This window comes from Quercus suber, unplaced genomic scaffold, assembly GCF_002906115.3.
Source record: "Quercus suber isolate HL8 unplaced genomic scaffold, Cork oak 2.0 scaffold_228, whole genome shotgun sequence".
Classification (NCBI taxonomy): Eukaryota; Viridiplantae; Streptophyta; class Magnoliopsida; order Fagales; family Fagaceae; genus Quercus; species Quercus suber.
In genome coordinates this window covers 943,099-955,499 of record NW_027069686.1, presented here as the reverse complement: position 1 = coordinate 955,499, position 12,401 = coordinate 943,099, and the positions used below count along the sequence as shown (strand labels likewise).

General features: G+C 32.4%; 2 protein-coding genes across 3 annotated transcripts; both read right to left on the bottom strand.

Annotated features, from left to right (window-relative positions):
* Nucleotides 1-674: 674 nt before the first annotated feature.
* On the bottom strand, nucleotides 675-10,809 carry LOC136070355 (uncharacterized). 2 transcript variants are annotated; one of them, XM_065780205.1, is made up of 9 exons: nucleotides 10,650-10,809; nucleotides 9,930-10,010; nucleotides 4,567-4,800; nucleotides 3,160-3,410; nucleotides 2,824-3,033; nucleotides 2,614-2,706; nucleotides 2,379-2,480; nucleotides 1,892-2,287; nucleotides 675-926 (listed from the first exon to the last, which is right to left on the bottom strand). In XM_065780205.1, the coding sequence occupies exons 5-9, from the start codon at nucleotides 2,872-2,874 to the stop codon at nucleotides 912-914; spliced, it is 657 nt and encodes a 218-aa protein (XP_065636277.1). In that variant the 5' UTR covers nucleotides 2,875-3,033; nucleotides 3,160-3,410; nucleotides 4,567-4,800; nucleotides 9,930-10,010; nucleotides 10,650-10,809; the 3' UTR covers nucleotides 675-911. The 2 variants fall into 2 exon arrangements, with proteins under 2 accessions (XP_065636277.1, XP_065636278.1); XM_065780206.1 differs by lacking the exons at nucleotides 675-926; nucleotides 1,892-2,287; nucleotides 2,379-2,480; nucleotides 2,614-2,706 and having other exon boundaries at nucleotides 10,650-10,808.
* Nucleotides 4,796-8,698, bottom strand: LOC136070367 (uncharacterized). Its single transcript, XM_065780245.1, has 4 exons — nucleotides 6,093-8,698; nucleotides 5,911-5,998; nucleotides 5,085-5,823; nucleotides 4,796-4,800 (listed from the first exon to the last, which is right to left on the bottom strand). The coding sequence occupies exons 1-4, from the start codon at nucleotides 8,696-8,698 to the stop codon at nucleotides 4,796-4,798; spliced, it is 3,438 nt and encodes a 1,145-aa protein (XP_065636317.1).
* Nucleotides 10,810-12,401: the final 1,592 nt, after the last annotated feature.

The window sequence follows — 12,401 nt, the reverse complement described above, 5'->3', positions numbered from 1 at the left end:
TACTATTTTCAAAGCCTTAATGAAGGAATTTATCTAAATTTTGGCAATGCTCATGACATGAATCTTAATCAGAACGCCATTTCCCTTCAATTTGCCAAATTTTAAGCAATTCTGATACTGTCACCTAGATGACCTCTATTGGCATCCCCCTTTAATTTTGCGTTGTGACTTCCTACACCCTTGCTACTCTAGGAAGGCATGTGCTAAAGACACTAGTAGAAATCATTTGGGTGACTGAGTCGAATTTGCATGAAAGTTTTTCTCAGTATTTATATGTATTGTACACTACAAGAAAAAAGGTCTATTACAACGGAAAAAATCGTTGCAATAACTACAAAGTCGTTGCAATAAGGTGTTATTGCAACGACAAAAAAGTTGTTGCAAGCCGTTGTAATAAACTCCGAGGCAATAGATTTATACAACAAAAAAATCTTGTTGCAATAAATCCTAAATATTGCAACGAACAAGTTGATGCAATAACTTCTTTATTACAACAAATACCTTTGTGGCAATAGCATATATTGCTTCAAAGGTTTTGTGAAAAATGTCATAACTTATTACAACAAACAACCTTTGTTGCAATAGGCTGAGGTTTTTTTTTTTTTTTTATTTTTTTTTAATTTTATTTTAAATTTAAATTTGTCTATTACCCTATCTTGCAATATACACATTATAAGATAATATAAAACATTATATTTAGGAACTACAATTTAAAGATACAAATTAAATAAATGCAAAAGTCAAAGTACTCCATCAAATTGATATGTCCAAGAACACAAATATGTACATAACTTGTTTAGTTTACAATCAAACACATAGTAGTTTCAAAAGTAAATATACACAAATATATACATAACTTGTAAGAAAAGTTCCCTTCAGAAAGTGATATCCATGCATGCTTCACATCCACTTCATTGACCTCCACCCTATACAATTGGGGAAAAAAAAAAGAAATAAGTATAAATTGAAAAAAAAAAAAAATGTTTGCAATCTGTATATGTCTCAATAGAAGCTAAAAACAAGAAAATATTTAACCAATAAACTAACATGTACCAAAAAATCAAATGGCATTCAAGATTATCAGTGTTAGACTCTTACAAGATTAATATAATGCAACGCCTATATTAGAATTGAATAATAAAGAGGAAAATTTTCTGTTTGTAGTCAAACTTTCTGTTTGCAGTCCCAACAGGCTTTTCCTTGGCATCTGAATTTTTTAATATCTACACTCCTAATCATTAAAACCCACTGATCCACTCTTTATAGGGAAAAAAAAACGTAGAAAGAGAGCCCATAACCATTAATAAACTTTAAAACCATAAGAAGAGGAACTTGAGGACCAGATTTATTACACTCTATTGCTGGTAATTTCAAAGCATAGAAATTATCACAAAAATTCCATTTAAAACCATGACATAAGCTCCAGAAAATACCTAACAATACCAACAATGAGACAAATGTAAACACAAGAGTGATCATATACAACAACAACAACAACAACAACAACAAGCCTTAAATCCAATTTGAATAAGTAAAACAATTCAGTCCTTCCAACCTGAATAGATTAATCCCACATGCTTGCACAGAAATAAGTTGCCAAATAGTCACACAATCAATTCACCAAAACAGTATTTTTAACTCAATCAAAACATTCCAACCTGAATAGATTGATCCCACATGCTTGCACAGAAATAAGTTGCCAAAAAGTTAGACAATCAACTCACCAAAACAGAATTTTTACTCAATGAAAAGAAACTATATGAAACTACATAACCACACATATATATATATATATATATATTGTCAACAACCACCATCAACAAAACGACCTACTTCCACATCCCACCACCAACAAAACAACCCACCAAAAATTTATATAAGATAGTTGTACCTGAGATTGGTTAGCTAGTATTGCCAGAAATTCCTCACGCATAGTCTGTCGAAGTCTTTGAAATTGTACTTCCATTTCTGCATGTTTAGCCACCCTCTTAGCGCATTCTGCTTCAAATTTTGCTTCCATTTCTGCACGTTCAGCTACCCTCTCAGCGCGTTCTGCATCTAATTGACTCCTCATAGATTGAACTTCACTATTAAGTTCATTGCGTACACGCTCTGTAGAAGTTGGAAGCTTTGCCATGTATCCTCGGCCAAGGACATATCTTGAATTGGAGCTTGACTTGGAGCCCGACATGGAGATAACTGATTGGAATATTGTATCCCGCTCACTACTAGATAATGTTCGATCTTCATTCATTTCCATTTCAGCAATTTTTTCTTTTGCTTCCTCCTATTTACAAACACAAATTTATGCTTTTAGTCAAGTGAATAGAAATATAGTTAATCTTTGAACTAAATACACACAAAAATAATATACTTACATATACATGTTTTGGAGTATCATTAGCCCATTGGCCCTTTGGACAGTAGGCCAATGCCCACATTTGAAGATCGTCAGGCTCCTTTTGTGTTTCTGGATCACGCTAAGAAAAAAAAAAAAATACAAGCATTAGCCCACATTTACAAGCATCAGCATTATATGTTTTGAGTATTGTTGTACTTATCAATATATATATATATATATATATTTTGAGTATTGTTGTTATTTGATCTTACATTTTCAAAGCTGATTTGTGCAAATGATTTGCTACCAGTACAGTGCATGCTCTCTCGCGTGCTTCGATTTCCAGTATTTCTATCACTTATTTTCTAAAATAAACATCTTTGTCACACACCTTATTAAGTTATTGTATAATAATACAATATATGATATCATATGCTAGTAAAAACAAACCATATAATTAGATGAAAGTTTGGATTGTCTACCTTAAAGTCATCTGACTCAAAATATGAGATCACATCATACCAAGCATCCATGTTGAGCTCCTAAGGCTTATTTCGGATGACAGCCTCCCTGTCATGTTTGTATGTCTTATATGTTGCTGATAAATCAGCTCTCCATCCCCTATACCTCTCTTTGGCAATCTTGAAAATTTTAGCTTGAGTATCGTCATCATCTTCTAGTCTCCACTTATTCTAATATCATTACAATATGACATACATTTACATTTGAAAATCAATAAATATATAATTATTAAGAGAGAAAAAAAAATACTATTAAAAAATATGTAAGTCTAGCTAATGCATAATTTTTATAAATACCAAAACTTTAGCCTTCAAGATGTTTTTATTCTCATCTGGTATTTCCTTCCAGTTCTTCACATTAAGAGGCAAATGTTGTCTTACTTGAACAACCACTGAATCAACAAAAGTGCGATAATTGATGTCGATAGGTCCACCAAACTTCCTTGAAAAAGTAATTGACAATTTCCCATCACTAGTCTCACTAGCTTTCTTAGCCACCTTTAATCCTTTAAGAGTTCCACGACCCTTTTTGGGCATAGGTGTAGAATCTATATATCATCAATAATTTCTAAATTAAAACAGATTTTTCAACAACAAAAAAAAAAAATTTCTAAATTAAAACAAGAAAATCATTATAGACATGAATGTTATAAAATATAAATCAATATAATAACAAGATATCAAATGCTCAGTAATGTATGCTATGAAATAAAAGTTTGAAAGATCATAAACATGAGACTCATTTGAAGTTTATATAATATTATGTGTTTATATTTATAATATCTAAAAATATATTTATATAAACCTGAGATTATATTGTGCAAGTTTGTGATTAAGTTCATATGATATCAATTTTTATTGGTAGTTTATTGATAATATAAACAATCCAGTCATAGCTAAATTTATTTAATTTTTAACAACACAAGGATGATAAATCTAATATTTCTAAATTCATAGGTAAAAACCATTCAATCTAATTAACTTATATAATATAATTTCAACTATAATTTAGTTATTAACTATTAGAATAGAATTGTAAAGCGATCAAAATTTCAAAATGGAGTATCACCAAACAACGGGAATTACTCTATATATTGCCTTGAAATTCCTATTTATAATTTTCAATCAAGAGAAAAAAAAATTCCACACCACCCAGATTAGCACTTATCCATCAAAACAGAATCTACATTTAGATGAAAAAAAACATCACACCTCTATTATTAATTGATTGATATATTTAGCAAAACAATATTCAAGGAGGCCAACAAGATATGAGTTATTACTTGGATGTGAATGTAATTAATTTTTGTATAATGAAGTATCTATTGGTAATTTCATAATTAATTTGCTAAACTAATCCAGTTCTGTATAATGAATCTTTCATGAAAGTTTTTGCATAATGAAGTTAGCACAAGAACAATAACATTCAAAATTCCAAGTCTTTATTCTTCATTGTCAGGTTCCTAATAAATTGAACTATAATTATACCAAAAAGTATAGAAAAAACTAAAATCCGTGGCAATGACTAAACAAGGAGTGATAATGTCATTAAACATCTTTGATACTACATTGATATAGAACATAAAAAGAAAATTACAATGCTTGTTTTTTTTTTCTATGAACAATGTAGAGAAAAAAGCACACACATGTATGATATGAAATAAAAATGTGAGAGATAGTTCATCATATAAATAATGATATAACCTGATGTCACGAGACATGGACGACGAGCATGTGAGTAAATTTTTTGTGAAGGTGGTAATGTGGATGGGTCCTCTGATAGTTGAGATAAGGATGCCTCATTCGGTATTTGCATTGAAACTTCACTAGATGGTTGCAGCAGCTGTGGTAATGGTGTAGATGGCTGTAAAGATACCATCTGTGGATGATGCCGCTGTGATGATGATGGTGGAGCCATCCAAAATATAGATACCTAAACTGAATAACACAATAATGGGAATTAGAGCACATCCAAAGTACATACACTGACCCTAAGATGACAGTAGGAAAATGTAACATAAAGAAATTACATTCATTATTTGACAACTAATTACATAATATATATTTCAAATGGAATCAAATATCCAAATTATATACAGACTATTAAATAATAATAATAATAATAATAATAAAACATAACATAAAGGCATCATATTGCATGCGTTAGAAAAAAATATAAAATAATAAGAACAAACAAGTTAAGACAACTGATTTGCTATTACCATCATCATCTTCTTCAATATCAGTCTCATTATTGTCAGACAAAAGGTCATCTTCCAAGTGAATATTTTCGTCAACACTTACTTCAATACCCAATCCCTCCATATCACTTCTACACCAGCTAGTCATGTCTTCAGAACCTTCTTCGCTACCACCCATATCATGTTGACTTCTTAAAACTTCATTCAGTTCGGAAGGCTCATAATTAGAATTATCATTCTCATCATCTACTTCTTGCTCCCTATTTGGCATAGCAAAGAGGTTTCTTGGTCTCAACTTTATCACAGAACACCAATTTGGATTTTCAACATCTTTTGCATAACAAACTTGTTCTGCTTGAATTCCTAAGATAAAAGGGTCATCTTTGTAGTGAAGACATGTTGTGTCAACATTGATAAATCCATACGCATCCTTCTTATACCCTCTACTTTGGTGTCTTCCTTGAGGTGGCACCTCAAACCAATCACATTTAAATAGAATAACTTCACTACTTCCCAAATAATCTAAAGCAATAATCTTCTTAATGACACCAAACCAATCTATATACCCCGTACTTTCATCACCTTTCACAACCACACCACTATTTTGAGTTTTTAACATCTGCTCGCATTCCTTTGTACGAAATAAGAAACCATTAATAGTGTATCGAGAATAAACTCGTGCACAAGAATCTGGCCCTCGAGCTAATGATAAAATTTGTTCATTTATCCGTTTATCTTGATTGTCGTAAAGTTGTTCAATCTACATTTACACAATTACAATCACAATCAGTTGATTGCAAATTTTAGAAATGGACACATGAATGTTAGAATAAATTAATCCACTTACTTGAGACTTAAACCACTTTGAAAATTGTTCTTTGTGTCTTTGTTCTACATTTCGAGAGTTTATTGATGTAAGCTCCCTAATATGTTCGCTACATACGTATAAAGGCAATATTAATAAAAAAAATTATCAACAAATACAAATTTTTAAAAAAAATTTCTTCATATGAATATAGAATTACTTACTCAACCCATGGAGAAACTTCTTCACAGTTGGTTAAAATGTAATGATGTGCCATTTGGAGCTCTGAATTACAAAGAGCTTCAAATGTGCAGTTTTGCCTATCATGGTTAACTGATGTAAATACACTCAAACCAGATGCTGCTTCACTTGGACAAGTGTCAACATTCCTTTCTAGTCGATTAAGTTTTGTATCCATATCATCAAAATACCAAGAGCAAAATGTCATACATTCCTCTGAAATATACCCTTCAGCAATTGATCCTTCTGGATGAGCTTTGTTACGCACATACCCTTTTAACGTGCGTAAATATCTTTCAATTGGATACATCCACCTATATTGCACAGGTCCTGCCACCTTAGCTTCATATGCAAGGTGAATCGGTAAGTGCATCATAACATCAAATAATGAAGGTGGAAATACTTGTTCCAATCTACAGAGGGTTTCTGCAATTTGATGATCTATTTGGTCCAATGCTTCAACAGTTAATTCTTTTGAACATATTTCCACAAAGAAATGACTTAAAGCAATTAAAGGTTCACAAACTTTCTTCGGTAATAAACCACGTATCACAAGTGGAAGTAAATGTTGAAATATAACATGACAATCATGTGTTTTCAACCCAACCACATTGTTGTCTTTCAACTTTACACATCGCCCTATATTTGACGCATAAGCATCAGGCAACTTCACATCTTTTAAAAACTGGCACAACATTTGTTTTTCATCTTTTGTTAGTGTGTAACATGCAAAAGGAAGAATATACTTATCACCTTTATGTTTTGGATGTAGATCTTTTCTAATTCCCATTACTTTAAGATCATGACGTGCATTTGGGCCATCCTTTGTCTTCCTTTTTATTTCAAGCAGCGTTCCCAATATACTATCACAAATATTCTTTTCTATATGCATCACATCCAAATTATGACGAAGTAACAATGTCTTCCAGTATGGTAAATCAAAAAATATACTCTTCTTTCGCCAATTATAACACTTTATCTCTTGATCTCGTTTCCTCTTACCTGTGCTTTTGCCAAAGATCACTTGCTCAAAAGTTTTATATTGTTCAATCACATCATCCCCTGACAATGGCTTTGGTGCTTCTCTTGTTTCTCTTGTGTTATCAAATGCTTCTTTATTCCTACGCCATTTATGATTCGCTTCTAAAAATCTGCGATGACCTATATAACAATGCTTTCGTCCATGCTTAAGTCTTAATGACACCGTATCCTTATGGCAACATGGGCATGCTAGCTCTCCTTTGGTGCTCCATCCAGACATTATTGCATATGCAGGGAAGTCATTGATTGTCCATAAAATTGCTGCATGCAAATGAAAATTCTGCTCCAATGAGACATCATATGTCTCGACACCATTTTCCCACAATTGATTTAATTCATCAATTAATGGTTGTAGATAAACGTCAATGTTATTTCCAGGTGATGTAGGACTAGGTATAATCATGGACATTATCCAAAAAGGTTGCTTCAAGCACATCCATGGTGGCAAGTTATATGGAATTAACATAACAGGCCATGTGCTATGGCTTGAACTCATAACCCTATGGGGGTTGAACCCATCGCTTGCAAGGCCAAGTCGAACATTACGAGAGTCTAATGCGAACCAAGAGTGAACCTCATCTAGTTGTTTCCATGCCATGGAGTCAGCTGGATGCCTTAACACACCGTCATCTACTCTACCCTCTTTATGCCATCTCATTTCGGAAGCTATATTTTTTGTCAAAAACAATCTTTGTAGCCTAGGGGTTAATGGAAAATAACGTAGAATCTTCTGAGGAACCTTTTTGTGGTTCTTTTTCTTCGCAATGACATTACCATTACTCTCATTCGATTTCCATCTAGACTTCTTGCATCTTGGACATTTTTCCAAATCAGCATACTCATTTCGATACAACACACAGTCATCAATGCAAGCATCAATCTTTTCGTAGTCAAGTCCTAAATCCCGAATCATTTTCTTAGCATTGTAAAATGACTCAGGAACCAAATTGCCATCAGGATATGAAAACCTTAAAAATTCAAGTAATCCCTCAACTGATTTGTTACTCCACCCATATAGACACTTCATTTGAAACAACCTCATAACAAATGATAACTTTGTTAAATTTTTACAACCAGGGTACAACTTTTTTCCCGCATCCTGTAACAATAGTAAGAATTTCTTAGCATTATCATTTGGTTCCTCGCAATCCCGCATGTGCAAATCATCATCTCCACCAATTGTAGTACTAGCCAAGTTCTCAGCTCTTATCATATTATTGATCATCTCATATGCCCTAGCATCATCACTTCTTTCCTGATTGCTTTCATTATCTATGCTCCCACTATTTTCATTAGATGGTTCATCATACCACTCTTCACCGTGATGGATCCATATCTTGTAGTTTTGATCCATTCCAAATTTACACAAATCCAGTGCTACCTCGTTATGTGTCTTAGGAACCACATTAACACCTTTACGACATGGACATCGAATTGTATTTGCCTCTGCTACTTCGGCAAAAGCCATATCTAGAAATGCTTTCATACCATTTTGCCATTCTTGTGACCCCCTATCTTTAATAAACATCCAAGCCTTATCTATTGACATCTTCACTGTAAATAAACACAAAACACAAACACATAAATTCTAGACCTTAGGTTCCTAAATTGTCTAGTACTTGGATAATTATAAAATGAATTACATGGTTCATATAGTTGAACACCTCAGGACTTTATATAACTGTCACTAAACTATATATGTTAGGTTCTCTAAGGAAAGCCTGGGAGGACAAAACATAAATAGTTGGGGAAATGCTCTTTAATTTTCCTAGGAGGAAGCTGTAAGCAAGCATCTTATTAGAGGTTGCTTCAACAATGGAATTTCTTGTTCATATGTAATCCTAACAAAATTATTATAGTAGTTAAGAGTTAAATTGTCAAAAGATAATTTGAGCTTGTAATTAAAGGAAGGGGTAGGTTTCAAAAGTGGTACAGACAGCACCTACTTCAGTTGAAATAACCAATAAATAGGCTCAAAAGTTGAATTATGCTCCCCTTTTATACTCTTAGGAGCTGGAAAAATTTTGTGTAAAAAAATCCTAACATTTCACTACCAAAATGCTGCTGATGGTTCACAGAATACGGAAGAAGATAAATTAAACTACAATGAAAGGCCAAATTTTAACAATCTAGATTGTTTACCTCAAGGTGTTACATTACTTGATAGAAGAGTAACAAAATACTTGCACCACACAACATATAATAAACTTAGCCTTCCCCTTACTTCTTAAACCATCAAGTCTTCAAAACTATCACAATTTCACATGGGAAATAGCCTTCTTTTAAGAACCACAGATTAAGAATATGCAGACTAATGGAGAAAAATTTTAATTTTTCAGGAAAAGGGGGAGTTAGAAAAGGGAAGGGAAAGAAGGGGATGGTTAATTAAATACAACCAGAAGGGCAAAATCAAATTCAAATATACCATTTGAACATAAGAATCCCCATCTAAACTGTTTCTTTCATCATTTTCCACATGCATGAACCAAAAAATATGTTAATTTAGTTCATAAGCAAACAGAATATACACTTTCAAATTCCTCCATGCTGGGTAGTAAGCATGTGACAAAGTTTAACTTAACACACATATATATACAGTGATATATCTTCTTTTAATAGTATATCAAGTCTAATACTAGCAATAAACTAAAGTGAACTAGTGCAAGTCTCCACCATATACGACACTTTCAATAAACTAAACAAAAAGAAAGAATATATATAGCAATAGAACAACCAAAAACATCAACATCCAAGAGTTTAGCATTCAGGAAAAAACTAACCCTGATCGTCTTAGTCCACTTGCTTAACTACTTGCTTTTGAGGACAAGCTTCTAATCTTCCCTTGCCTACCTTGTTGTGATCTGGTGAGGATGCAAAAGCCTTGGAATTATTAATATATAAAATGCTAGGATGCCATTAAAGTAAACAAAAAAAGCAGTGAGCATTGATTTCCTGATTGACTGCCTGAGGACCATGTACATTACACTAACAAGATTTGGTCTAATAAAGCTCAGCATGCATTTGTGGGAAACAAAAAAGGAAATGAGAGACAGGGGGTGAGCGAAGCTCAAAATCACATATTAAAAAAAAAATGATTTTTTTTCATTAGCAAGCAGAAATATTTCTGAACCTTTAAAAATTCCACTAATTCCCAACTTTCAAACTACATAATTTGGCAAAAATATGAAAGCAGCAAACACACATAAAGTAAAAAATAAAAATAAAAAAATCTCAAACTAAATTTTTTTTTTCTTCCAGTTTGGTGGCTACGAAAATTGACCAAAGAAAAGAAAAAAAATTCCCAATTTTTTTTTTCTCAATCTAGGCTTCAAAATAAAAATCAACTCAATCAAGTCATATACTTGTATCAGGCTACTTGATTCTACTTCACTGCTCAAAATCCAAAGTAAAATTTCGTTTTTTTTTTTTTTTTTTTTGCTAATTCTTCTCTAGAAACAAATTAATAAAAATTAAATTTAAAGAGAAGCAAAAGATTATACCTGCAAATCAGAGAAATTTCTCAAACCAACCGGAATGAGAGATTGAAATTCCTCAAAGAAAACCCAGTAAAAGAGAATGAACTCCTCCGCTGCTCCTCAAATCACAATCTTCAATAATCTCTCATCTTTGCCTCCTTCAAATCTCACTTTTTTTTTTTTTTTTTTTGCCTCTCTCAAAAAACTTTTTTTTTTTTTTGACAGTTTCTGGTTGTTTGCGTGAGAGAAACCAAATTCAAGCCAGTAGAGATAAACTTCAAAATTGAGATACGGTATCATGGATGGAGACAAACACGGAACTGAGAGGATATGGGAAAAACGGAATAGATGAGAAAAAACTGGGAAAATAATTCACCTTTCCCGCTCCCCAATTTTTTTCTCAAATAGGACTTTCCCGCTACCTATATTGTCCCGCAAATAATGCAACAATATCCGCGCTCAACACTCATGCACTGCCTTGTTTTACTCTCAAGTCTGAACTACTTCGTATAAAAAAAAAAAAAAAAAAGTCTCAACTACTAATTAAAGGCTTGCTTTACTGTTACTAACTTATGCTTTGTGTAAAAAAATTCTTAAATATTATGGGAACTTTTTCTCTATATAACCCATTTTTTAATTGGTACAAAACAATGTCCGCCCACTCCACTCTTGTATTTTTTTTTTTTTTTTAAATTCACAAATGGTTGAATGGGCATAAAAAAGAAAATATTGGATTTTCAATTATGCTTAGAATTTAATATTTTTTATTTGCATTATGAAAGTTATTACATAAGAAATTTATTTGAAATATAATTCTTTATATTTATTTGGATTATTTTAGTTAATTTTACAATTTTTATTAATTTAATAAATTTATTTATCTTTTAAATAATTATTATATTAATTATAACGTTATCACAATTCGACTTCAGTTGAACCTTGGTCCGACCTTAAAAACTTTAAACCTTTCACTTTTCAAGTTGTTTATGTAGGGAATTAACACAAAATTTCCAAACCTATGAGAAACAAAAAAAAAAAAAAAAAAAAAAAACACACGCCAAAAAAAATTAATAATTACACGCACAAGATAGTATTTACGGTGTTCGGCAATTTGCCTACGTCCACGGAGTTGCAGGAATTTCACTATTATCAGGGAAAAGTACAAAGTACGGCTGTACAATTTTTCACTCTCTCAAAAAACAACAACAAGAAATCCTAATCACCAAATCAGCGGTTTCTATATCCTGCGCACAGGATTCACAATATGCTACAAAATGGGCCAAAGATTTTTCCCGAGGGCGTTGCCCCCAAGAGGCTTGTCCATGAGCACTATGGTTTGGGCCTATCGGCCCAAGCCTCTGCTCCATGGACTAAGCCTCAAAAAATCTCTCATTAAAAACCACGCAACATTATATTGGGTTGGGTCAAGTCATCAACCAAATCAAACACAACTAGACTCTACAAAACCCAACAGTTTAAACGGTCCGGGTTTGAAAATCATATTTACCACAAAACCCAACAGTTTAAACGGTCCGAGTCTGAAAATCTCTATCATATTTACCACATCAAAAAAAAATGTACGTGATTCATGCTAATTAATCATAAGTTTGCATCTAAAATAAGAAAATAGAGTTTATGTAATATTTAATTTTTTTTATGTCATATTTAGAGAGTGAGAGATAGAGAGAAATATGATAAGATAGAGTTCAATTGATGGGGTGTGGCCATGAGTCGTCAATCATGAGTTTTGGCCATGGGATTAGACCATGAGATAGA